Source organism: Neofelis nebulosa, chromosome 18 (genome assembly GCF_028018385.1).
Source record: "Neofelis nebulosa isolate mNeoNeb1 chromosome 18, mNeoNeb1.pri, whole genome shotgun sequence".
Classification (NCBI taxonomy): Eukaryota; Metazoa; Chordata; class Mammalia; order Carnivora; family Felidae; genus Neofelis; species Neofelis nebulosa.
In genome coordinates, this window is record NC_080799.1 from 28,656,728 (window position 1) to 28,684,579 (window position 27,852).

At 43.2% G+C, this 27,852-nt stretch overlaps 1 protein-coding gene across 3 annotated transcripts in view; it reads left to right on the forward strand.

Annotated features, from left to right (window-relative positions):
- DNAH3 (dynein axonemal heavy chain 3) overlaps positions 1-27,852 on the forward strand; it is a 170,553-nt gene that overhangs the window by 129,377 nt on the left and 13,324 nt on the right. For all 3 annotated transcript variants that reach the window (XR_009256448.1, XM_058710216.1, XM_058710217.1), the window contains 8 exons: positions 603-1,269; positions 2,494-2,659; positions 4,642-4,858; positions 6,405-6,587; positions 11,916-12,114; positions 15,200-17,341; positions 24,183-24,408; positions 26,854-27,098. Coding sequence is in view for 2 of the 3 variants with exons in the window: in XM_058710216.1 (XP_058566199.1) it covers positions 603-1,269; positions 2,494-2,659; positions 4,642-4,858; positions 6,405-6,587; positions 11,916-12,114; positions 15,200-17,341; positions 24,183-24,408; positions 26,854-27,098 (4,045 nt within the window). In the remaining variant the exon portion in view is untranslated. The remainder of the gene's footprint in view (positions 1-602; positions 1,270-2,493; positions 2,660-4,641; positions 4,859-6,404; positions 6,588-11,915; positions 12,115-15,199; positions 17,342-24,182; positions 24,409-26,853; positions 27,099-27,852) is intronic.

The following is a 27,852-nucleotide window of genomic DNA, read 5'->3' on the forward strand; positions in this document are numbered from 1 at the left end:
AGAAGACTATCATAGTTTCCCATTTGTAAATATTTTCTCTTTTCCCTTTTGATGTAAGAAAAGTTGTTTTTAAGCCTATGTGTTTACATAGTCTAGTTGTACCTCTATTTTTAAGAAGATGTGATTTCTCCACAGAAAAATTGTGAGTGTTTCATGTTGTATCTAGAGGCCAAGTGCTGTAGCACTGCCAGGTTCTAATATCAGGAAGAGAAAGCACCTAGAACATTCCCACTCTAGCCACAGAGTGGGGATCAGGGGTAGCACCTGTACCTCTCTTTGGTGAAGGAGCAAGTTTATTGAAAAAATGGTGCCATCCCTCAACTACCACTGGGACCTCACAATCTGACCACCAACATTTTAGCCATTTGGCAAACAGATTGACTCTCACTTTCATGCTTTTTTCTCTAATGTCCTTTCATTATAATCTTTACAACAAGCAGATCCATCTATTATGTTTTTAAAAAACTATTAAAGAACGCTGACTTTGGAGAATATGCTCAGAGGAACCACTCATATCTCTTGTTCCCTCCCTCTGTACCTCACACCGTCATCTTGGTTGGGCCACTGGGTGAATGCCTGGCTGAGATTCACCTTTCCCACAGGTCCTCATTCACCTGTCACCCACTGGAAAGATTGTCGATGATAATATCCGTAGCCTCTTCTTTGGAGATTTCTTTAAGCCAGAAAGTGACCCAAAAATCTATGATGAGATCACTGACTTGAAACAGCTCACAGTGGTCATGGAGTACTACCTAGAAGAGTTCAACAACATCAGCAAGGCCCCCATGTCCTTGGTCATGTTCAGGTTTGCCATTGAGCACATCTCCAGGATCTGTAGGGTCCTGAAACAGGACAAAGGCCACTTGCTTCTGGTGGGCATTGGGGGCAGTGGGAGGCAGAGTGCCAGCAAACTGTCCACATTCATGAACTCATATGAGCTTTATCAGATCGAGATCACCAAGAACTACTCAACCCACGACTGGCGGGAGGACCTGAAGAAGATCATGCTGCAGGTCGGAGTGGCCACCAAAAGTACCGTATTCCTCTTTGCTGATAACCAGATCAAGGATGAATCATTCGTCGAGGACATCAACATGCTTCTGAACACAGGAGATGTGCCCAACATCTTCCCGGCTGACGAAAAGGCTGACCTTGTAGAGAAGATGCAAATGGCAGCTAGGACAGAAGGCGAGAAGATCGAAGTCACTCCTCTTTCTCTGTATAACTTCTTTATTGAGAGGGTGAAGAAGAACCTTCACATTGTCCTTGGTAAGAAGAAGTAAACTCACTTTGCCCTTTTCCTCGGGGTGTTTCGGGGTCTCCTGTGCCTAAATTTGGTCCTCTTACAGTGGTCTGAGGATTGATCCAGCCATGGCACTCACCCAGGGCTTTATGGCTGAATTTCTGTGGAAACTTACCCTTCCTTGAACAACTATTTTAAACCTGTTTCACTCTTCTCAATTCTCTGAATTCTTCTCTGAACCTTTTCCTACCTTTTAGTGCATTACCCTGGTGGCCTCACATCTGGAGTTCTCTCTGTGAATGGCATCCCCAATCTATCCAGAAACTGAGGCATTCTATTTAATACTTTTCTCTCGCATTACCATGTCCTGTCAATTTTTACCTCCTTGGTCTCTCTCATATCCACCGATTTATCTCCATCTCCACTACGTTTGCACTAGCTAAACTGCCATCATCTTGCCCAGCCTCACCTCTGCAACCTTCTAACTATTCTATGTGCACTCTTGTCCATTCCAAACCTTTCTATTCCACTGACCCAGGATGGGTTTTTTCCCATGTACTGCAAATATGAACATTGTGTACACACACACACACACACACATTAAAACACTTAAAATGCTTTCTATCAGGATAAACACCAAAATTCCTAATCTTTGGATTTATAAGGCCACCTGCCATACTGTCCCCTGTATCCTTTCCACTCTCCTCTCAAACCAAGCTCCCCCTTCTCTCTCTGTTCTTCACCTACAATGACCTCCTCACACTTCCCACCTGTGCATCATGTTTCCTCCTACCACACTGAAACCAAATAAAAAATGAATGGAATTTATCCAAAATTTGTTCTTGGATGGAGATGGGGTCCGAAACAAGCCGATGGCCCCACTCAACTTCCGTAAATAACTGTGTATGGGTCATCCATGATTCCCTTATATCTGAGTCAGCACAAATAGAGAAAGAGGATCAAAGGGCATAAACCATGTTGGCTAAGTGATGCAAAAGATCTGTAAAGGAGAACAATAGGTATGGGAGGCCAGTCAGAAGTCTATTATAATATACTAAATTCCCATCACAAAGTTGCATGGAAGTATCCGATGATTCTGCTGTGGTTCTCAGGCACTCATTGTGACTATTCCCATTATACCCCTGGAGTACCAACAGGAAACCAACCCCTTACCCACCAGAATCCTTGGAAAAACCTGCCTGCCTCTTTGCCTTGGAGGAAGGAAACTAACCAAGTCTGCTTTTCATTAGCCATGAGCCCAATTGGGGACGCCTTCCGGAACCGCCTGCGGATGTTCCCTTCACTGATCAATTGTTGTACGATTGATTGGTTCCAGTCCTGGCCCACAGATGCCCTGGAGTTGGTAGCCAACAAATTTCTGGAAGATGTGGAGCTTGATGACAATATTCGGATAGAGTAAGCATTAGCTGCATTTTAGTACCCCAACCAAATATTCCAAATTGAAAATCCAGATATTGGCTGTATTGTTACTATTGTTTTATGATTTCTTGATTTATATATAGAAAATCCCATTTAGGGGCCCCTGTGTGGCTCAGTTGGTTGGGCATCCAACTCTTCAATTTGGCTTAGGTTATGATCCCAGGGTTGTAGGATTGAGCCCTACTTTGGGCTCCATGCTGAGCGTGGAGCCTGCTTAAGATTCTCTCTCTCTCCCTATCCCCTACTCTTTCTCCCTCTCTCTCTAAAAATTAAAAATTAAAAATAAAAAAAAAGATTTAAAAAGAGAAAATCACATTTATTTAGATATTTAATAAAACACCTTTGCTGAAAAAGAATGAAATTTCATTGTTCAGAATTGTCCTGGAGATGCACTGTTGTCATAGCTATGAGAACCTTGCTCTAACAATATAGCTATTTCAATCATTTTAGAGCATGCATTCTCGGTAGGGATGACATTGCTACCAAGGGGATGAAAACCGGTTGTTTTGAGAGTGAAAAAAAACTTACTCTTTTATGTATAAAGCACAGATATACAAAAAACAACCCCAAAACGCCCTTAATTTTGGCTAGAGTAAGGGAAGAGAGGAGAATGTTGTCCACCTGGGTGCCCCATAAGAAGGCAGTAGTCACATTATCTGTCTTGTCTGACTCTATATCCTTAGTGCCTAGCAGGTTCCTGGTACATAGTAATTCAATGGCTATTTAGTAAATGAATGAATGGAAAATGAAAAAGTAGGTAGGGGTCAGAGTATTGATGCCTATAAATTCCTCCTTAAGAACTTTGAACTTTATTCTCTAGGCCACAAGACCCTTAACTTGGGTCCATGGGCTCAGGGATAGAATTCAGAGGGTCAGTTAATGTGAATGGAGAAAAATTATATGTTCATTTTCATTGACATCCAACTGGTATTTTGCATTTCCTTAAATGATGAATGTAGGCAGTAAACCCCAGTAGGATTAGCAGGACTTGTTACCAATCGGAGTCCCAGTTGTGTGTGTGTGTTTTAAATAACACATTCAGTCTTTACAGATGCATTAGTGTATCATTTCCTTCAAAGTTGTGGTAGTTTTCAGACCTGTTGCCTCATCTTATTATTTAATGCAGAGTCAGCAAGCCATGATCCACTGACCAAGTCCAGTCCACAGCCTGTTTTTATAAATAAAGTTTTGTTGGAACTCAGCCATGCCATTTTTTTCCCCACACAACAGCAGCAGAGTTGAGTAGTTACCACTACTCAACCATGTGACCCGTTGATTTTTACTATTTGGCCCTTTCCAGAAAAAGTTTGCTGACCGCTGATATATTGCAAATTTGGTTTTTAAAATATTTTGAAAATGGGGGCGTCTGGGTGGCTCAATTGGTTAAATGTCTGACTTGGGCTCAGGTCATGATCTCATGGTTTGTGAGTTTGAGCCCTGCATCAGGCTCTGTGCTGACAGCTCAGAGATTCTGTGCTGAATCTGGAGCCTGCTTCAGATTCTGTGTCTCCCTCTCTTTCTGCCCCTACCCCACCTCTGTCTCTCTCTCTCAAAACTGAAAAACGGTAAAAAAAAAAAAAAATCAATATTTTGAAAATGATTTCAACATAATTGGTTCCTTTTGTAATTTTATGTATTTTTTTATGCTTTTGAGACTATCATTCTGCAAAATCCAGAGGCTTCACCAGACTACCTAAGATTAAGAACTCTTACTCAAAGCTCTGGTGATTCCCCAAAGTGACCAGAAATAGAAATTACTTGCTCGAAAATCATTCTAGTAGGAATATATGTCTCTCCAAACCTTCTTGCAGCTCTGTTGGGCTGTCTCTGAGAATTTGGGACTCTAGCAGGCCATAGTCAGTGTGTACCTTCTCACATCCTCACGTCTGTAGCCAAAGCTGTGGTAGGTCTCTCTAGAGGACGTTGGGCCTGCCTAACCATCCTCGTGTCCTTGGTAGGGTCATCTCCATGTGCAAATACTTCCAGGAAAGCGTGAAGGACCTGTCACTTGATTACTATAACACACTTCGCAGACACAACTACGTCACCCCCACTTCCTACCTCGAACTGATCCTAACCTTCAAGACGCTCCTGAATACCAAGAGACACGAGGTTGAGATGATGAGGAACCGTTACCTGACAGGTCTGCAGAAACTAGAATTTGCATCTTCACAGGTGAGCACTGCCAAAGTAGAAGAGAGACAAAGAGGTCCAGGCTTAGGTGGGTACAGTGAGGCACTTGTTCAGGTGCAGAATTCAGGAGGTCACTACATAAGGACAGCATCTGCACCTCTTCTTGTAGAGCTTTACCTTGCTTGCCTCAGCCTAAACCCAGCCCTCGGAGATTCTGTCTTTCTTTAAGATCTTGATATCTTGTTCATCATGGATGAACCCTGAATGCATTATTTCACCCCTTGGAGCCTCAGTTTGATCTGAGGGGGGATAATAGTTTTCACATCATAGGGCTATTAACAAAGGTTAAATGGGCTAACACAAGTGCAGCCCATAGCAAAATACCTGGCATATGAATTAGTAATTAATTTGTGCTTGGAGCCACTTGAAAAACCATCTAAAATGAGAGCTGTATAAATGGATGGATTTTCAGCACCAATAAAGAACTGAGCTAATTGAGGTTCGCAGTAGGTTGACCTGCCGCTGAGTACAGCAAACCCACTAGCACTACGACACAAGGATGGGGGAGAACAGCAGAGGTGGCCTCCCTCGTTCTGTTTCTGGGGGTCCCTGGCTCTTAGAGAGGTTTTGAAAATTGGATTCTGTCCAGGCAAGGGTGAGCAAACCATGTTGTTAGAGGAGCAGCAAGGCAGTCTAGACCAGAAAAGAGAATTATGGTGCCAGTTAACATTCCTTGAGCCCTTCCGTATGACGGTGCTGTGTATGAGGAAAGTACTGTTACCATTTCCATGTTACACACAAAGAAACCACGATGCAGAGAGACCAGGAGACTTGCCAAAATCCCACGTGCAGGCTCGTGAGTAGCCAGTGTGAACAGTCAGGCCAAAACTGAAACCCTGTTCTGCATGATTCCAGAACCTGTGCTCCTAATCAGGCCAGCATGCTGTGCTTCTCCCACATGCTTGTGGTAGCAGGATTATGAAACCTTCCTCAGATATGCATCTGAGCTGCCTTAGAAGGTAGAATCCGGGCCAGTAGGTGAAAAATGGCACAAATGTCCTGAGAGGGAGTGAGCCCTCCACCATTAGAGGAACTCAAACGGAGGTCAGAAAACTACTTGACAGGAATGCTCTAGAAGGCATTGACTCTTGGAAAAAATGACCTTGAAAATTTCTTCTACCCTAGGTATCTCATGTATGCTTCCTTCACAGACTAAAAAAAAAAAAGTAGGAGTTTTTTTTTCTAACTTGCTTCTGTTTTATCTCTCCCTGCCCCCCAACACTGAAATGTAGGTTCAAGAGCACAGGAGGAAACTGTAACTTTTTAAAAAAAATTTTAAGTTTACCATTTTACGTCTAGTGCCTAGCACCTGTACTTGATAATTTACAGTACATAGTATGAATTCAGTAACTAAGTATTGAAAGATCAAAGAGAGAGACTCCAGCCAACAAATACATACCCAGGACCATGTTAAAATCATTAGTATTTTCTGCATATATCATAGGTTGGAGAATGGTTTCAACTCTTGCCAACCATGCCATTCTCAGTGATGATAGAGCTGATGCTGCCCCCCCCCCCTTCTTGCTAGGTGGCAGTTATGCAAGTAGAACTGACTGCTCTCCAGCCTCAGCTCATCCATACCTCCGAGGAGACCGCCAAGATGATGGTGAAAATTGAAGAGGAGACAAAAGAGGCTGATGCCAAGAAACTTCTGGTGCAGGCGGATGAAAAAGAAGCCAACGCTGCTGCTGCCATTGCTCAAGGAATCAAGGTATAAAGAGCCAAAGAGGAAAGGGAGGGAACCAGCATTTTCTGGGTTCATCCATGATCTCACAAAAGCCTAACAAAGTCCTGCACAGTGTATGTGGTCGGGCCCATCCTGCAGGGAAAAGTGGGGTCTGAAGAAGACAGCTTAACATACATCACACAGCTAGTAAGTGGTGAAGCAAGTCTTTGTGACACCTGGCTCTCTCCAGGAAGCATTACTGTTTTCCAAATATTCTCCATCTCACTCAGAGTCAAGACCTACAAGACCCAACATGATCTAACCTCATCTCATTACCTTCCCTTCATTCACTCTGCTCTGGCCACTCTGGCATCCTAACTATTCCTCGGATAAGTGCAAAGGCACACTCCCACCCCAGGGCCCTTGCACTGGCTATCCCTCTGCCTGTCTCCTCCACCTCCATCATCTTTTGCTCAGATGTGCCTGGTATGTTACAGGGGTGGAATAAATCATTGTCAAATAACAGAATGTTGAACCTAGAAGATGCCACTTGAAGGTGATTCTTGTATCAAAGAATAGCCCTGGGCAGGGCTTCACCTACATTCTGATATTAGAAGAAAATATGATTAACATTCATGTGATGCTATATATTTCTCGGCCCTTTCAATTGCACAATTCCATTTGAGTGTCACAACTGCCTTGGACTTGGGAATGACGGGTATCAGTATCTGAGAGTTAATGACATTGAAGTTCAGTGGTGAAGTGATTTCTCAGAGTTGCACAGCTAGTTAGTGGGTTTAGCGCTGTTGGCACTTAGCTCAAGATAATTGTCCCTATTCAGAATTAGAAAATCCTTTTGACCATTCTTCATAAAAGAGCTTGAATAGGAAGTAGCTTATGTCTGGATTCTAGGTTAAATACATCATGGGGCACCTTCTTGCAAAGGACAGGTGTTATAGACTGGCTCTTCTCCAGTGAGTCCTGAGACCTGGCCTCTCATAGGTTCCTTTAGATCCAATCCCTGATCTCAGAGTCACACAGTGAAGGCCCTGGGTGAGAGAGGTGTGCTCATTCATGTCCCAGTGGCATAGACAAGAGGCCACTGGAACCATAGAAGATGGTGACCACCAGGAACCATAATCCAGCAGGTGTTTTGCCATTCTGTGACAAGATGATAGTAATAGCTACTACTCTTAAGCACCACGGTGGTTTCTTGCAGTCCTTCATTTAACAAATACTTACTGAACACTTGCTGTGTGCTAGTGCCTTTCCAGGCAGTGGGGGGTGAAATGTGAACAAGACAGACAAAATCCCTTCCCTCATGGAGACTGTATTCTCTCATACTTGATATACCATTGCCTTTTATCATTGCAGCAGCCCTGCAAGACAAATGATAGCATTCCCAGCTTACATATAAGGAAATTATGGTACTGGAACTTAAATGATTTGTCCAAGGTCATGTGGCTACCAAGTGACTGAATCTGGGAGTGTATATTTACCCTGTGACACACACAGTATTTTTTTTAAGTCTGAAACAATCTTCAACTTTTAAAAATTAGGAGATTTCAAGTAAAAATTGTGAATGTTCAGTTTTTCTTGGGGAAAAAAAAATCAAGCATTCTGGCAACATTGGACTGCATTTCTGGGTTACACCCATCAGCAGTATTGAATAGATGATGCCCCATGTGTCTTCCAGTTCCCCAAAGCCCCACCCAGCCCACTTCCCACAGTCACATCATGGGCCTGGCCCCTGTAGGCACAGGAATTTGCAGTTCCTCCGTGGTTTAATATTATAATTGGGCACATCAGGCTCAGTATTTTTTCTGTCCCTTTTCTAACCTCAGTTTTCTTGCCTATTAAGTGAGGATAGTAAGAGAAAAACAGGTAAATTTTGTAGCACATGTCCAGCACACAGAGTTTAGTGGTGCATATTCTCCAAAACTGTTATTTACCTTGTACCAAGTGGATTTACCTATTTAATAAAGGACAGTCTCTTTCCAAATATGGGTACCATCACTGGATTCTACTCCACAGCGTCAGGGGAAAACAGGGACTTGCTGGAGCAGGAGGGAGGGAGGTGACATGGAGACAACCCACCACACCCATTCCTGGGCAGTAAACTGCTACTTTGGGTTTCAGTGTCAAGGGTAAGGTCTGATGTTTTGCCATGTCATCCCTGAGTGTCGGAAATGACACCCTGGAGGTGAGTCAGGAGGTGTACCCAGGAAGGAGGAAGATGCTGTGCTTGCTCTGAGTTTTCCTGAGGACCAGAACCCCTCCTTGAACTTCTCAGAGCTACAGTCCCTCTCTATACAAGGATTATAATTTCCTCCTATCTCCTCCCACCCCTAGAAAGGAGGTAACCTGGGAAAGCCCCCAGTGTGGTAGCCCCTGCAGCAGAGAGGCTCAGCCATGCAAGTGGAATCTATCCAGGGACAGTGAGGAGACTGGCAGAGAAAGAGGCCCAAATACTTGCTTCCCAAGTACAATAGTTCACTTACAGCAGTCATTTCTTTTAAGTGAATGAATCATTTCTTTTCCCCCTAATGAGGATAATAACTGATTCCAGAATTGCTGTAGAGTTGATTGTGTTTCTTGAGAGTGCACCGTGCTTTATACCTTTCAAAGGGCCCTGCTGCTCCTTGAATTGCTAAGCAACTGGGGTCATTTTTAATCAATGTTTTTTATCATAGAAACAAATGATGTAACAGTAATAACACGTATGAAAGATTATTTAAGAACTCAGCTTTAACATCTTTTTGATTTCCCAAGTTTCCTTCTAGCCCCTGTCTATACACATGGATAGTTTTATATTATTGCAGTCACACCATAATTGCAATTTGCATCATGCTTATTTATTTCCTTAACATCCTATCACACCTGTTTTTTCAAAATGTCATATAATCATTTCAGTGACCATTTTAAGTAAGTTCTTCTCTCATCAAGTAGCCATTCCCCCATTGGGCACCAAAGTCTGTTCCTTCCTGCCATGTTTTCAGTTTCGAGAGTGTAAGCTGGAGTCTCTCAACAGAGCTGTGTGTCAGAATCACCTCTGGAGTTTTAAAAAGGCGGTGCCGAGGCCTCGCCCAGATTGAATGAATCAGAATCTCGGGGCGTGGGGCCTGACCATGAGGATGGCCTTAAATGTTCTTCGGTGACTCTGAGGCAGAACCAGCGTTGAGAATCACTGTACACACAGTCTTATAATTAAAGCCTTTTTGCATCACTTGACAAACAAGCTTGCTGGTACCCAGGCCTTGCTCCTTAGGAAAGGGAGCAGAGCTCCTGGGCCACTGGAGGACAAGAAGCATGTGTGGGCCACTGGTTGTCTGGCACATGATAAGAAAGGAACATGAACTATTGGTGGCACCTGTGGGAACCTGGGATTATTGAAATTCCACCAAGAATCCAAAGCTGTGGCTGAGCCAACACGTTTGTTCTCCTCTGCCACCAACTTTATCTGAAGCTGACCATGAGAAACAGCAGGCTTTGGTTTCAGTTCTTTTCCTCTTGCATTGCACTCTGGCACTTATCCTAGGACTGAAGAGGGAGCAAACTGAGTTACCCCTGGGACTGGGCCATTTTTGCCATCTGAAGCGGAGCATTTCATTTTGATATTGGGAACATCTGACGTGGTTCATGGAGGGCATTGGTGTTGTTTTAGTATAATAAAGCCAAACAAAACATTGATGCAAGTTTATTTAAAAATCAGAAAACCTAAAATAAAGAATCCATGATATACACACATGAAGATACATACAAGTGCATGCAAGAAGGTGATGCCACCTGTATTTTGTTTGCCTACAATACACCTGTGGGATATGGACTTCAACACATGCTGCTTTGCCTAAGAATTGTTGTTCTCTTGTGAAGCTTCATTTCAGCTGTGGCTGTGTGACCATTTGTAGGGCAGGGCAACCAACAGAGTATTCACAGAGTGTGAACCAGGGTCCCAAAGTTGGAGCTTCATGACCGGGGCTAACTCATTTTGCCTACTGAGACCTTGTTTTTATTTTTGTTTATTTGGTAATTGGATTACTAAATAGCCTATAAGGTCCCTTCCAGTTCTAAAATCTTACAATGCTAAGCTTTTTTTAAAAAAAAATTGAGGGGCGCCTGGGTGGCTCATTCAGTTAAGCGTCGGACTTTAGCTCACATCATGTCATGGTTTGTGGGTTGGAGCCCTGTATCAGGCTCTGTGCTGATGGCTCAAAAATGAATAAACATTAAAAAAATGTTTTTAATTGAGATTTAATTCACATACCATTAATAGCCACCTTTTAAAAATTTATTTTGAAAGATAGAGACAGAGAGGGTGGGGAAGGGCAGAGAGAGAGGGAGAGAGAAAATTCCAAGCAGGCTCTGCACTGTCATCACAGAGCCTGATGTGGGGCCTGAACTCATGAACCATGAGATTATGACCTGAGCTGAAACCAAGAGTTGGATGCTTAACTGACTAAGCCACCCAGGTGCCCTCCACCTTTTTAAGTTATGCAATTCAGAGGTGTTTAGTACAGTCACAGAGGTATACACTTATCACCATTAATTCTAGAACATTTTTGTCACCCCACAAGAAACCTAAACCTGTTAGCAGTCACTCGTCATTCCTCTCTCTCCCCCAGCCCTTGACAACCACTAACTCATTTTCTGCCTCTATGGATTTTCCTTTTCTGCACATTTCATGTAAATGGAGCCATATAGCAGGTGGCATTTTGTGTCTGGTTTCTTTCACTTAGCATGTTTTCCATGTTGTCACATGAATCAATACTTCATTCCTTTTTATGACTGAATAATATTTCATTGGATTAATCTCTGTTCCCATTCCTCATCCTTAAACTATTGCCTTAAACTCCACCCTATCCCCAAGCTTCACCTTATCCCTGACTCAACCCCTGCCTCATCTCTGAGCTACAGTACATTCCGGACCTCACCCCATCCCTGACCCTCCCCCACCCCTCCTGCCTTATTTTTCCCCCAAGCTTGCCCTAATCCCCTTCCCAGCTGTCACTCAACCCCTGGGCCTCATCCTTTACTCCATTTCTCAACCCATCCTTGATCAGTGGGTGTGAAGTTACCCACTGCATATATCTCTTGGGAACTTGTTTAGAATCCAAAGCTTGATTTTTTTTTTTAGACCACAAATCAGGTGAATTCTCAAATGTCCAAGGCATCAAAACCACAGCCCTGAAAAGCCATGGATGCCTGCCTGCTGCCACTCAGTAGTTAGAGCCACCCTCCTGTGCAGAACTCCAGGACGGGGCACCGTCCTGGAAGGACATGGAGGGGCAGGAAGAGCCTCTTCCAGTTTCCTCCAAGAGGTGAGCGCCTAGTGTGCCAGGCACTCATCCCTCTCTGTCCCTGTGCTTCCCACAGAATGAATGTGAGGGGGACCTGGCAGAGGCCATGCCGGCACTGGAGGCTGCACTTGCTGCCCTGGACACCCTGAACCCAGCAGACATCTCACTGGTGAAGTCCATGCAGAACCCGCCTGGCCCTGTCAAGCTGGTCATGGAGAGCATCTGCGTCATGAAAGGGCTAAAACCAGAGAGGAAGCCGGACTCCAGTGGCAGCGGTAACCCCCTTCAGCTCCCACCCCTCCCAGCAGCCTTCACAGGCTGTTTTCCCTGGCAGGAGGGGTACCACGCCCCCACCCACTGCCCCAGGCCTGCAAGCAGGGTCTGGAGTCCCAGAAGAGATCAGAAAGGTGCCAGGAGGTGCATACTCATCCACACAGCTCTCTCCTTCCTCACTTCTCTCAATCAGTAGGGAAAAGGCAGGCGTCTTTAGGCAAAGCTGAGCTTAGTCAAGGCCCCTGACTGAAAATCATTACAAAAATGAAGGCTGCAGATCCAAAAGGCTGACACAGAGTAGTGTGTGGTTGTGAGGGTGAGAAACAGAAAGAGCTAGAGAAAGAGAGAAACTGAGAGAAAACCAGAGAAGGAAACGCAGAGAATGAGACCGAGATACAGGGAGATGGAAAGAGATAGGCACCTGGACTCACACGCACATGCTCAGGCATGCATATGTGCACAAAGAGATAATGAACTGGGCGAGATGTGAGGAGGGAGGAAGGCAGAGGGAACAGAAGAAGAGCTAGAAACAGTTAAAGGCAGAGAGAAAGGGGCAAAGGGAGGAAGACAAGGAATCAGAGACTTGGGTGTAAAGGAGGAAAGAAAGCTCCTCATATAATTAAACCTAGAAGCATTAGTAGGTGAGTATTCGTCCTCCTTAAAATCCAAATTACACGTAGAACTTTGCATTATTAATAACAGTGTCTTAGAGCTAAACAAGGACTTTAAGAACCCATCTCAGTAATTTCCCTGCCTTTTGAATCCTCCTGTCCTGGGAACAGCCCTGATCTTCCTCCATTCCTTCTGAAAGGTTCTAAATCCCTGATCCCTCATTCAGGAGCCTCTGGCTTCTGCTTCCCACTGACTAACATTTCTTCTTCCCTGATTGGTGGCAGGCCAAAAACCACATGAAGAAGATAGAGGTGATCAGGAATGGACAGGCAGGAAGTAGACTTCACAGGAGAATCCCTTAGGGAAACAGCTGAGGTGTAATAAGTTGACTGAGTAAGAATGAGCTAGTCCAGCACTTCTCCACCCTGTCTGCACCCTAGAACCACCTAGGGAGTGTAAAGAATGCTGAAGCCCGTGCCTGCATTCCTAGAGATTCTTACTCCACTGGTCTTGGGTACAGACTGAGCTGTGTGTGTGTGTGTGTGTGTGTGTGTGTGTGTGTGTGTGTGTGTGTATATATATATATATATATATATATATATATATATATATATATTCAGCTTCCAGGTGATCTAAGGTGCAGCCAGCGTGGAGAACTGCCAAGATACGCAAAGTATGGCCAAAGTCATGAAAGTTCATTCTCTTCTTGGATCACTTGATCAGCACAGGTCTCACCATTCTCCTTTCTTTTTTTTTTTTAAATTGAAGTGAATTGTGTGTATTATTCATTTATCCCACACAACTTTAGCCAGAACATTAAGACGGAGCATAAGACCATTTAATTCATTTTGGGTACCTTGAATTTAAATGAACCAGATCATTTTCCTGAATGCAGACAAAAACCTTCATGAGAAATATTTGTTTGGTTACTGTGCTTGCATTAGAAACAGGACACATCTGACCTATTGTACTTAATATGATTTCTCAAGTATAACTTTTTTTTGATTAACCTGAGGTTGGCAAGTGTTTACAATGCTGTGAGCCAAAAGGGCTTCTAACTCATTTCCAGCATGTCAACAAAAGGGATGCAGCCCCAGGTGGGATCAAGACTCGCTCAGTCATTGGCAGGATGGGTGCTGAGGAGAATAAGGGCCCTGCTTTGTTTCTGGACAGGGCAAAGATGGCCTTTTCTATAGTTACATGCTGCTTCCCCACCCTTGCTCTTTCTCTTGAGACTCACTCACAGGGACTGATTGGGTACCATCTAGCCCACCTCCCAGACTTCAAAAGGAGTATTCAGAGGCACCTGGGTGGTTCAGTCAGTTAAGCATCTGACTTCAGCTTAGGTCATGGTCTTATGGTTTGTGAGTCTGAGCCCCACATTGGGAGCCCCACAGCATGGAGCCCGTTTCAGATCCTCTGTCTCCCTCTTTCTGCCCCTCCCCCACTCTGTCACTCTCTGTCTCTCAAAAATAAATAAAACATTAAAATTACAGGTTGCATAAATGATGTAAAGGGAATCGACATTCCAGCAGCTGAGATGAAAGAAAATGCTGGGGGAGGGATAGAGTAGCCCAGTGTAGTGATAGAAATCTGGGGAAAGCTCTCAGTGGAAGTAACTTTAAAAAAAATTGTTTTTAATGTTTATTTTTGAGGGAGAGAGAGACAGAGTGCAAACAGGGGAGGGACAGAGAGAGAGGGAGACACAGAATCCGAAGTAGGCTCTATGCTCTGAGCTGTCAGCACAGAGCCTGATTCGAGTCTCGAACTCATGAAACGTGAGATATGGCCTTAGCTGAAGTCTGACATTTAACCCATTGAGCCACCCAGGTGCCCCTCAGTGGAGGTGACAATTGAACTGAAGTCTGGTTGAGAGCCAGCAGATGCTATTTACAGTCTAGGTCAAGGGCTTATGATAGGGAAGCACTTAAGATCTTTGAGGAGTTGAAGAAGGTTCTGCCTGACTAAAGTCCAAGGAGCAAGGCCTCAAAGATGAGGTAGATGAGTTCAGTGGGCCTCCTGGACCATGGTAAGAAACTTAGATTTTTCTTTTTTTTTTTTTTAATTTAGATTTTATATTTTTAGAGCAATTTTAAGGTCACAGCAAAATTGAGAGAAGGGTACAGAGATTTCTCATATACCCCTAACCCACACACATGCATAGCATCCCCTGTTGTTGTAACAGAGTGGTACATTTGTTAAAATTGATGAACCTATTTTGACACATCATTAACACCCTGAGTCCATAGTTTATATTAGAGTTCACACTTGGTATTGTACATTTTATGGATTTGGACAAATATATAATGAAATATATCCATCATTATGATTATTAAACAGAGTATTTTCCTGCACTAAAAATGTTTGGTAGGACCTTGGATTTTTTTCCCCAAATATGAGTAGCCATTGCAAATCTTGAAGTCTCAGCCAGAATGTCTTAATAATAGTCCAATATCCATTTCTTGTTCCAAATAGGTAAAATGATAGAGGATTACTGGGGAGTTTCAAGAAAGATTCTTGGAGATCTGAAATTCTTGGAGAGTCTTAAGACATATGACAAAGACAACATCCCTCCAACGATCATGAAGCGGATCCGGGAAAGGTTCATCGATCACCCAGATTTCCAGCCAGCTGTCATTAAAAATGTGTCATCTGCCTGCGAAGGTCTGTGCAAGTGGGTGAGGGCCATGGAGGTGTATGATCGTGTGGCCAAAGTGGTGGCTCCCAAACGGGAGCGGCTGAGAGAGGCCGAGGGGAAGCTGGACGCACAGATGCAGAAACTGAACCAGAAGCAAGCAGAACTGAAGCTGGTGGAAGACCGCCTCCAGGCCCTGAATCTTGACTTTGAGGAGATGAACACCAAGAAAAGGACCTTGGAGGAAAACATTGAGATCTGCTCCCAGAAACTGATCAGAGCAGAAAAGCTGATCAGTGGTCTTGGGGGAGAGAAGGACAGATGGACAGAAGCCACCCGGCAGCTGGGGATCCGTTATACCAATCTAACAGGGGATGTGCTATTGTCCTCAGGGACTGTGGCTTACCTGGGGGCCTTTACAGTGGATTATCGGGCAAGGTGTCAGAAGCAGTGGTTGGCCCAGTGTAAGGACAAGGTCATCCCTGGCTCTAGTGACTTCAGTCTCAGCAACACATTAGGAGATCCTGTAAAAATCCGGGCCTGGCAGATTGCTGGGCTGCCCATTGACTCCTTCTCCATTGACAATGGCATCATTGTGTCCAATTCCAGACGCTGGGCCTTAATGATTGACCCTCAGGGGCAGGCCAATAAGTGGATCAAGAATATGGAGAAAGCAAATAAGCTCTCCGTCATCAAATTCTCAGATGCCAGCTATGTGAGGACGTTGGAAAACGCCCTGCAGTTTGGCACCCCCGTCCTGCTAGAAAATGTTGGAGAGGAGCTGGATGCATTTATTGAACCCATCTTGCTCAAGTCCACATTTAAGCAGCAAGGGGTTGAGTACATGAGGCTGGGTGAAAACATCATTGAATACTCCAGGGATTTTAAGTTATACATCACAACCCATCTGAGGAACCCACATTACCTCCCTGAAGTTGCTGTGAAAGTCTGCCTGCTCAACTTCATGATCACACCCTTAGGTCTCCAGGATCAGCTCCTTGGCATTGTGGCCGCCAAGGAGAAGCCAGAACTGGAAGAGAAGAAGAACGAGTTGATTGTAGAAAGCGCCAAGAACAAGAAACAGCTAAAAGAAATTGAAGATAAGATCTTGGAAGTCCTCTCCCTGTCTGAGGGCAACATCCTCGAGGATGAGACTGCCATCAAAGTTTTGTCCTCCTCCAAAATGCTGTCTGAGGAGATATCTGAGAAACAGAAAATTGCTTCAGTGACAGAAACACAGATCGATCAGACTCGGATGGGCTACAAGCCAGTGGCTGTCCATTCTGCCACCATCTTCTTCTGTATCTCTGACCTGGCCTACATCGAGCCAATGTACCAGTACTCCCTGACATGGTTCATAAACCTCTATGTGCATTCCCTGGCTCATAGCAATAAAAGTGAAGAACTGGACCGTCGCATTGAGTACATCATCGAACATTTTACCCTCAGCATCTACAACAATGTCTGCCGCTCTCTGTTTGAGAAGGACAAGCTACTTTTCTCTCTCCTCCTCACCATCGGCATCTTGAAAGAGAAAAAGCAAATTAATGAGGAGGTTTGGTATTTCCTTCTAACTGGAGGTGTCGCCCTGGACAACCCCTTCCCCAACCCAGTTCCTGAATGGCTGTCCGAGAAGGCGTGGGCGGAAGTGGTTCGTGCCTCGGCATTGCCCAAACTGAAAGGCCTGATGGAACATTTAGAACAAAATGCTGATGAGTGGAAGCTTATCTATGACTCCACCTGGCCCCATGAGGAGACATTCCCTGGATCTTGGAAGTTCCTTCAGGGATTGGAGAGGATGGTAATCCTGCGATGTTTGCGGCCTGACAAAATGGTTCCAGCCATTCGGGAGTTCATCGCTGAGCACATGGGCAGTGTATACATTGAAGCCCCTACCTTTGATCTCCAGGAGTCCTACAATGATTCCAGTTGTTGTGTACCGTTGATTTTTGTGTTGTCTCCAGGTGCAGACCCAATGGCAGGTAAGGGCAGAATGTTGTGTGAAGAACATAAATACCCCAGGATGCATGAATGGATGACAACAGCGTGTCCCTTCCAGCAGGAATCTCAAACTCAGATGCTTTGAAATGTGAACAGTTAACAGGTGAAGGTGAGGGTGAGGCCACTGAAAATTTCTTTTCCCACCTAAAGAAAGCAGCTCCTCTTCAGCCCCGAAGCACCATGCCATCTGATAATGTGAGCCCAGGAAGGCTAGGTCACCTGACTTTTCAAGAGAAATCAGAAATGCAGAAATCACCCATTTTTACATCCTGATAACTCATTCAAATTCTTTCCTAAAAACTGTGAGGGCCAGACCAGGACTAGATTTAGCCTACTGGGTGGTAGTTTATCATCTTTGTCCTAAATCATTTTCTAATACTACTGCCTCTCCAAATTAGGCTTTTCTCTTTTCTTTTAATTTTTAAATTAAAGGTTTTTTTTAATGTTGGTTTATTTTGAGAGAGAGGGGGCATCTGGGATGCTCAGTCAGATGAGCATCCGACTTTGACTCAGGTCATGGTCTCATGGTTCGAGAGTTCAAGCCCCGTGTCGGGCTCTGTGCTGACAGCTCAGAGCCTGGAGCCTGCTTCAGATTCTGTCTCTCCCTGTCTTTCTGCCCCTCCCCACTTGGTGCTCTGTCTCTCTGTCTCTCAAAAAGATAGATAAACATTTAAAAAAGAAGAAACACAGAAAGTGAGAGAGTGTGTGCCTATGCATGCGTGTGAGTTGAGGGGCAGAGAGAGAGAGGGAGAGAGAGAATCCTAAGCAGGTTCTGCACTGACAGTGTGGAGCCCAAAGTGGGGCTCAAACTTATGAACTGTGAGATCATGACTAAACAGAAATCAAGAGTCAGATGCTCAACCAGCTGAACCACCCAGGTGCCCCCAATTAAAGTGTAATGACTAATACTGTGTATAACTATATATAGTAAAAAAAAAAAAAAAAAAAAAAAAAAAATCAATGTGGAAAAGTATAGGACTGTGGCTCCACCAGGGCCATTTTGCCCCCTCAAGGGACATTTGGCAAAGTGGTGAAACATTTTTTTGTCACAAGTAGGGGGTGCTACTAGCATCCAGTAGATTGAGCCCAAGGACGCTACTAAACATCCTGCAGTGCACAGGACAGCCCCCTGCAACAAAGGATTATTTGGCCCAAAATGTCAGTAGTGCTGAGGTTGAGAAACCCTTGTGTAGAGTGAAAGGTATATCTTCCTCCTAACCCTTCCAGAAGTAACCATTATTACTGGTTTGTGTATCTTTCCAGAAATCAATTATTGCATATTAACAGGTATGAGTTATTGACAGAAATAGATTTGTTTTCTGTTCCGCTGGATCTCAAAGCTTTCATTTTCTCTGTGGCTGAATGAAGAAAAGTACCAGAAATGCAAATGACAAGGTTGCCATTCTTTTGTAACCCCTGAGGTGTTTGACACTTATCCTGACCTGGATGGAAAGCTGACAGCTGTGCACCAGGGAGGAAGTCGGAGGAGGGAGCTGAAACGAACTAGTACCCTTTCCACGCTCCCATACCACAGTGTTATTGTCAAAGATAAATTCATGGTCCCTTTCTAGTAGCTTTATTTTAATGCCTATGTCCTTTATGTGGCAGATTTAAATTAGAGCAATGAGGGTAAACCAGGAAAGGTAAAGAGAAATGGAGGAAAGGTCATAGTATGGTCTGTAAAATGATGATGTGCTGGCAAAGGATGGGCCAGTTGTGTCCAGTGGCATATGTTGCATATTCCTGTCTGTCTGTGCTAGAGGCCTGATCAGATTTAACTTGGATAACTTCCCAGGAGACCTCACGGGTACTGTGTCCCTTGTAGTGCCTCACACCAGGAAGCATATACTATCTGATTGTCTTTCCCTTTCTGATTAAGTTTTATCAGTGGACTCAGGCACTGTCATTGTGATCCACCTTCCCATTCTGCTCCCCTTGTAAAGTTTCCCATCAGCCTCACAGCTAATGTGATGGTTCTCAATCTTGGCTGCACAATGGAATCACCTAGTTTGAGGGGCAGGGGGCAGATTAAGAAAAACCTCCATGTGCATGCCACACCCTCAACCAATTAAATTAAAATCTTTGTCAATGAGGCTCAGGCATTGTGTTTGAGAAGCTTTTCAGGTAGGGGCGCCTGGGTGGCTCAGTTGGTTAAGTGTCCAACTTTGGCTCAGATTATGATCTCATGGTTCTTGGGTTTGAGCCCAGCGTCAGGGTCTGTACTGATAGTTCAGAGCCTGGAGCCTGCTTCAGATTCTGTGTCTCCCTCTCTCTGCCCTTCCCCTGCTTGCGTGCTCTCTCTTGCTCTCTCTCTCTCTCTGTCTCAAAAATAAACAATCATTAAAAAAAGAAAAAAGAAGTCTTTCAGATAATTCCAGTATGTTTTGGAAACAACTGACCTGATGATTTTAGTGGCCTTAAAAAAATCAATCCCCAGATCCATTATTTCATTAGGGCTACAAAATGGTATTTGAATTCTGTCAACTATGTTTGCATTTATTCGCTGGAACTCCTCTATGAAGAAAAATTTCCTTGGTCAACTCTTTGGTTTACTCTGACTATAGCTCAAAAAGGACCAGCAGAATAGACACTTGGTTCATTCTCTTGATTTCTCAAACTTCATATTAATAAATTAGTGCCCTGGTATCCTGTGAAGTTACTTAAGCAATAAGATTTTCTTTGTGCCATTGTGAATGCATAGATTTTAACATAGTGGGTGTTTCAAACATGGTGGTGTTTTATTATTTACTATTCTTTTTGGTTTTCAAATCATTCAGTCTCTAGCCTGTAGGGGCCCCTTCATGCCTAGTAGTTTTCACATAACCCCAGTGGTTTTATATAGCATCCTTGCCGTATAGAATTAACATGTATTCTGGGCTCATCTTGTACAGACATTTCTTTAAGGAACTCCAGTTCTTTCAAAACAGGCCACAGGATTTGGAAACCACAATATGAGTACTACTGGATGGATCATTGATTGCAGACCTTACTGCTCACTAATTCTTTCTGGCTGTCTCTACCCTGTGCTTTTAATCAGTACTTTGAGTTTTTATCTGCAGTGACAGTGCTTTCCATTTCTAGAAGTTTTATTTGTTTTATTCCAAATCCACGTATTTCTTTTTTCATAGGACTTTGAATTTTATTATGCTTTGTGGTCCTTCTTTATTGATTTTTAGATGTATTTCTTTCATGGTCTTTTTCAGAAATTATCTTAATCTGCTAGGGCTGCTATAAATAAATATCAAAGACTCAGTGGTTTAAATAAGAGAGATTTATTTTCTCTCAATTCTGGAAACTAAACATCCAAAATCAAGGCGTCGGCAGGGTTAATTTCTTCTGAGACCTTGGCTTGTTTGTGGCCAGTTTCTCCCTGTGTCATCTTCTCCCTATGTCTTTATATGGTCTTCTCTCTGTGAGTATGTCATTGTTCCAGTCTCCTCCTCTTTTAAGGACACCAGTCCTGTTGGATTAGGACCTGCCCTGTTGACCTCATTTTAACTTAATCACCTCTTTAAAGACCCCATCTCCAAATACAGCCACATTCTGAGGTCCTGGGAATTAGGGCTTCAACATATGGATTTGAAAGAGACATAATTGGGCTCATAACAGGGTTCATATATAATCTGTGGAGTATAAATTCTCCTGATTGTTTTATGTGCTATCCCTTATAGTGATATATTTCCTCACGTAGCTTGTAATTTTTTATTGTGAGTTCACAATCAGCAATCTTGTGTTCTTTTGTGGGAGTCTCCTAATACCTTGGGTTTTAGGAGTGCCCTAACAGAACGACTTTGCATATGCAAACACTGATGCCCCAGGGGGGGTTGCCACTCTAGATCAATTTTTTTAAGTTTATTTATTTATTTTGAGAGAGACAGAGACAACATGAGCAGGGTGGGGCAAACAGAGAGGGAGAGAGAAGCCCAAGCAGGCTCCACACTGTCACACGGAGTGCGTGACCTCACAGAGGCGCGTGCAGAGCCTGACACGGGGCTCAAACTCACGAAACCATGAGATCATGACCTGAGCCAAAATGGACAGTCGGGCGCTTAACCAACTAAGCCACCCAGGTGCCCCCATTCTATATCAATTTTATGGGAAATTTCTCAGTTGGGGAATCCCACCCACAGGTACTATAAACCCACATCCTTCATCCACATGTGGCATAGGCTTAGTGTTTTGTTTTCTCAGCAGAGAGTTATTTTTTCCACCGATGAGCTTCTGCATTGCTTCTAGACCAGTAGCCAGATTTCTGGCCACCTTAACATAAAGGTGCAGCCCTTTGAAGGTCCCAACTCTCTACAAAAGTCTCAGTTCTAGCCCCCCATTTCTTATGAGTGCAAAAGTTATGTGTCCACAATCACCCAACGTCCAGATTGGTTAAATAAAGTATGGTATATTCCAATCGTGAAATGCTATGTAACCATGAAAAAGAATAAGACTTTTCTGTATGTACAGGCATAACTTGTTTTATTGTGCTCTACCTTACTGCACTTTGCAGATCCGGTTTTTTTTGTTTGTTTGTTTGTTTGTTTTGCACATTGAAGGTTTGTGGCAACCCTGCATCAAGCAACCTATCAGTTCCAGTTTTCTTGTGTTTTTTTTTTTAACGTTTATTTATTTTTGAGACAGAGAGAGACAGAGCATGAACAGGGGAGGGGCAGAGAGAGAGGGAGACACAGAATCTGAAACAGGCTCTAGGCTCTGAGCTGTCAGCACAGAGCCCGACACAGGGCTCGAACTCACAGATCGTGAGATCATGACCTGAGTCGAAGTCGAACGCTTAACCGACCAAGCCACCCAGGCGCCCCAGTTTTCTTATTTTTTTAAGAGAACAAATCTACACATTTATGTATGTATGTATGTATGTATTTTTTTTAATGACAGAATGTCTAACTAAGGAGAGTTTTTTCTTAGGAATATTTACTTATTTTTGAGAGTGAGAAAGCACATGTGTGCACACTAGCAGGGGAGGGACAGAGAGAGAGGGAGACAGAGGATCTGAAGCAGACTCAGCACTGACAGCAGAGAGTCTGATGTGGGGCTTGAACTCACGAACTGGGAGATCATGACCTGAGCCGAAGTCGAATATTTGAGCAACCCGGATACCTCTCAGTTAAGTTTAAATCCTTAAGGAGTACAGCATCACACAGATTTTTGTGGTCAGTGGCCTTAGCAGGAAGGTTGCTTTGAAACTTGGCACAAAACATGGCACTGTTTCCATGAGCATGAATTACTTTTCCCCAGAGTACTCTGGTTTTCTTCAGTTTGCCACCAGGAATTACTGTGTTGTTCTTTGCTTTGTACACATAAGCACATCTCTTGCGTAGATAGAATTCAGTTTCATGTTGAGCATAAACACCTTCAATTTTAAGAAGTGCCGTGTGCTCCCTCTGGTTCCAAAGAAAATTGGCCTTGGACCACAGCCTTCCAGACATATTTGTCGTTTTAGGAGTCCTGTTTCCAGCAGGCCGCCACAGGCTCCAAGATGACAGGAAGAGTATTGGTGCCATTTTTCCAACAACATTTGCTCACTTCATGTCTCTGGGTCACATTTTGGTAATTCTTGGCAATATTTCAAACTTTTCCATTGTTTTTCATGGTGATCTGTGATCAGTGATTGTAACTTACTGAAAGCTCAGATGATAGCATTTTTTAGCAATAAAATATTTTTAAATTAAGGTACATACATTGTTTCTTAGACATAATACTGCTGCAAACTTAATGGGTAATATTGTAGTGTAAACATAACTTTTATATGCACTGGGAGGCCAAAAAAAATCATTTGCTCATTTTATTGCATCATTCACTTTATTGCGATGGTTTGGAACCAAACCCGCAATATCTCTGAGCTGTGCCTGTATTGATGTGGAAAACATCTAAGTGAAAGAAGCAAGTGTAGTATTCTGCAGTTCACATAATAGTATATATGCATTTATTTAATGCATAAAATATGTTTGGAAGGATTCACAAAAAGCTAGTAACATTGGCTGCCTCAGAGGAAAAGAGAAGAGAAAGAGACTTACTTGAAATTTCACTGTACAAATGCCTATTTTTCTAGTAAAATACATTTGTAACAACCCAGTTTCTAGTTCTTTGGTTGTGTGTTCATCTCTTTAGTTTTGAGTTCCCTCTTCATTTTTGGCACCTGGGAAATTCTGTCTCTCAGACTCTGTTTTTTTTTTTGTTGTTGTTATTGTTTGTATTATATAATTCAGTTTGTAATTTTTTTAAATAAAGAATGCCTGGGGCACCTGGCTGGCTCAGTTCAAAGAGAATGAGGCTCTTCATCTTGGGGTCATGAGTTCAAGCTCCATGCTGCGGGTAGAGATTTCTTTAAAAAAAAAACTTAGAGGGGCTCCTGGGTGGCTCAGTTGGTTGGTTAAGCATCTGACTTTGGCTCAGGTCATGATCTTGTGGTTCGTGGGCTCAAGCCCCAGGCTGGGCTCTGTGCTGACAGCTCAGAGCCTGGAGCCTGCTTCTGTGTCTCCCTCTCTCTCTGCCCGTCCCCTTCTCATGTTCTCTCTCTCCCTCTCTCTCTCTCTCTCTCTCTCAAAAATAAATAAACATTTTTTTAAACTTAAAAAAAAGAATGTCTATGTATTCAGAACAAAAGAGGAATCAATAGTAGCTTCATTCATCCTCTTAAAAGAAATCTAAATCTTCCCCATAGAGATGCTTATTTTTGTAATTGACAGAAGCCAGTGAGTTTCTTTCTGAGTCCAGAATTTTGATGTAGCCCTTCTTTCTGCATAGTCCCTGTTAATATGGTCTTAGCTGGCCTGTCCTCTTTCAGAAAAACCCTTTTCTTCCTGGTCTCAGGCCTGCTGAAGTTTGCTGATGATCTTGGCATGGGAGGCACCAGAACACAGACCATCTCCCTTGGCCAAGGCCAAGGCTCAATTGCTGCCAAAATGATCAACACTGCCATCAAAGATGGGACCTGGGTGGTATTACAGAACTGCCACCTGGCCACAAGCTGGATGCCTACACTGGAGAAGATCTGTGAGGAGGTGATTGTTCCTGAAAGCACTAACATCAGATTCAGGTGAGGTGCTGCCCCACCACTACCTGTTTCTGGGCCCCAATCTTGAGCTCCAGATGTCATGCTGGTGGCTGGGAGTGCAAAGATGAGCAAACGCAGTTCTCATCTAGCAGAAAACAGACCATGGATGAATGATGTTGATGCCATGCAGTACCTGCTGTACTCGTTTGAATAAGAACCCTGGAGCACAGAAAAGGGAAGGGAAAGCTGGGGAGTGCCTAGAGGCCTGACAGTTGCCTGGGGTTTTGAAAGATGATCGTTTTGCAGGAAGGACATTCCAGCTGGAAGGGATAGCATCTATAAAAGCAAAGATGCATATGAAGGAAACACTGAGAAGTTATTCTATGAATATAGGGTATATACTATGAGAAGTTGTTGGGGGATATAATAGGAGATGTGTCTGGGAAAGTAGATTAAATGTCAGTAAATCTGATTTTTAAAATTGTCATGGAAGAAATCTCACCTGTAGTGTAGGCACCAATGTCCATGCTGCTCTAACCTGTATTTCTTGGGCTCTGTGGAATTTTAATCAATACTGGAAAGAGCTACCTATTTTTTGTGTGAATTTTAAAGCCTAGCAAAACTGGGCCTCAATTTTCGCGTATACAAAATGATGAGATGAACCAGACAGACTTCAAAGCCCTTTTCAACTCAAATGTTCTCTTATTCCAGGCAAGAGGTCAGCGAACTACAGGCTGTAGTTCAAATACAGCCTGCTACCTGATTTGTATGGCCTATATGCTAAGAAGAGTTTTTACATTTTTAGATGGTTGAAAAAAAATCAAAACAACAATATTTCATGACACATGAAAATTATATGAAATTCAAATTTCAGTGTCCATAAATAAAGTTTTATTGAAATAGAGCCATGCTCATTCATATCCTGTCTATTGTGACTGCTTTCACAATATAAGTAGTTCTAACCGAAACCATATGGCCTGCAGAGCCTAAAAATTTACTCTTTGACCTTTTACAGGAAAGGTTTGCCAACTCCTGTTCTAGGCTACAAAGTTTGCTGGTTATTTTTTCTTTCTTTCTTTCTTTCTTTCTTTCTTTCTTTCTTTCTTTCTTTCTTTCTTTCTTTCTTTCTTTCTTTTCTTCCTTCCTTCCTTCCTTCCTTCCTTCCTTCCTTCCTTCCTTCCTTCCTTCCTTCCTTTTTAATGTTTATTTTTGAGAGAGAGAGAGAGAGGGCACAAGTGGGGGAGGGGCAGAGAGAGAGGGAGACACAGAATCCAAAGCAGACTCTGGGCTCTGAGCTATTAGCACAGAGCCCGACCCACGGCTTGAACTCACAAGCCATGAGATCATGACCTGAGCAAAAGTCAGATGCTTAACTCAGGTGCCCCTGGTTATTTTCATCTTAGTCATGTTTGCCTGAAAATAGGAAAGTGTTTGGTGTTTATTTACAAAGCCAGATTAGGCCATGGTTTATTATATACATGTAAGACTCCTATAAAATCCATAGAAGAGTTTAAAGGAATCCAATTAGTTTCAGGAATTCTGTTTGGTTTGGGATGGTGGCTTGATTAAGTACCATCAATGATACAATGAACATTGAACAAAAAATTATTTATGCTGATATTATGGTCTTCTGTAATATGATCCTAACACAAAAGTTATTACCCCAAGTGCCTATAGGAGCCAGGAATAACATATATGAATGAAGAGGACTTGGCCACAGGAGATATTCCAGTTCCCACAGTACAGTGGCAGTCATCATGGGCAGTCAGCCTCAGTGTTGGACATCAACGGAGAGTGGTGGGGACTGCAGTGAACTAGAGGCCCATGCATGACCTTTAGAGAAGAGCAGTGACTACCTAATACCAAGTGACTATTGCCATGCAGGAATGCAGGCCCCTTGTGTTCAGATTTTCTCATTATTTTAAAGGGAAGATGGGAATCTAGAATTTTAAAAGAAAGTCCCAGTTTTTTTAAAAGTTGGCAGCTACTTCAAACTATGTTGTAGCCTTGTGTTGGTTTGCATGGTAGGAGCTAAATATCACCTAACTGCAGCCTGAAGTCAGACCTCAATCTACCTGTTTATGGCCTCTTCCCTTCCCTCCTGGCAACTCCTGGGGTGCCAGGTGTCATACTGACCTAGTAGATTCTCAGGTAGTCTTGCAGGGGAGGAATATGGTGTGGTGTTTAAGATGGCCTTTGGAGTCAAGGAGCCTGAGTTCACATCCCATTTCAGTTGCTTCTAAGTGGTGTGTCCTTGAAAAGTCCAGTTGACCTCTGCATGCCTCCGTTTCCTCCCTGGTATAAGGGAATAGCTAATCCCTTCACATAGGGTGGCTGAGAGGGTCAAGGAAGGGACATACATTAAATTCTTATCATGGGGTTTGGCATCCAGTAGTGCTTAATAAATGGTGGCTATTATTTTTTGTTATCGCTTTTTAATATAACTTACTGCATTGCTCTAAATAGTTAGATCTGTTGTTCTTCCAGACTCTGGTTAACCAGCTATCCATCAGAGAAATTTCCAGTCAGCATTCTCCAAAATGGGATCAAAATGACCAACGAGCCCCCCAAAGGGCTGCGGGCCAACCTTTTGCGCTCCTATCTCAATGACCCCATCTCGGACCCCGTGTTTTTCCAAAGCTGTACAAAGGCAGTCATATGGCAGAAGCTGTTGTTCGGGCTATGTTTCTTCCACGCCATTGTTCAAGAAAGGAGAAACTTTGGACCCTTAGGTAAGTGATGACAGTGTACCTGGGCTGCTGGGGCACAGATCACAGACAAATGCAGGTATGTGTTCAAGTTTATACTCCGATAAGGTTGCCAGTAAAATGCTGTATAAGTATATTCCATGTAATATTTGGGACATACTTAGACTAAACATGATTTGTTTAAGTGAAATTAAAATTTCACTGACTGTCCTGTATTTTTATTTGATAAATTTGACAACCCTATAATTAGGTCACTATCAATGTCAAGAAAAGAGATGTTGCTCCAAAATTAGAGGTCTCCTAATTATTGAAGTAATATGTTAATGAAAAAATTGTAAGCCCTTCCCTTTGGTGAGTATTTGCCTATCTTAGGTACAATGGCCATTTTCCAGGGAGTTGTCACCAGGTAATTTATGAAATTTTGAGTAGTTCTCTAAACATGTGCATAACAATGAAGGAAGTACAACTGGGACATTTGCCTGTGCTTCTTCTTGAAAAACTAAAAATAAATTTCATTATTAACATATCCTGTCCATGGCCTAACTTACTACTTTATCTTAACTTAATGCTGTTGTTAGAGCAGAACATCCAACTGCTAAATACAGATTCCATATCCACATGGTTTAAAGGTTGGGCTACCTCTGATTTTGTTCAACAGCCTTGAAATGGCCCAAGGCGATGCATTTTCAGCTGTTCTTTTGGCTTAAATATGGAGGCAAACTGTCCTCTTGGTGATTCTCTCTGAGCATCTTCTTCCTTTCCTTCTCCCACCACCCAC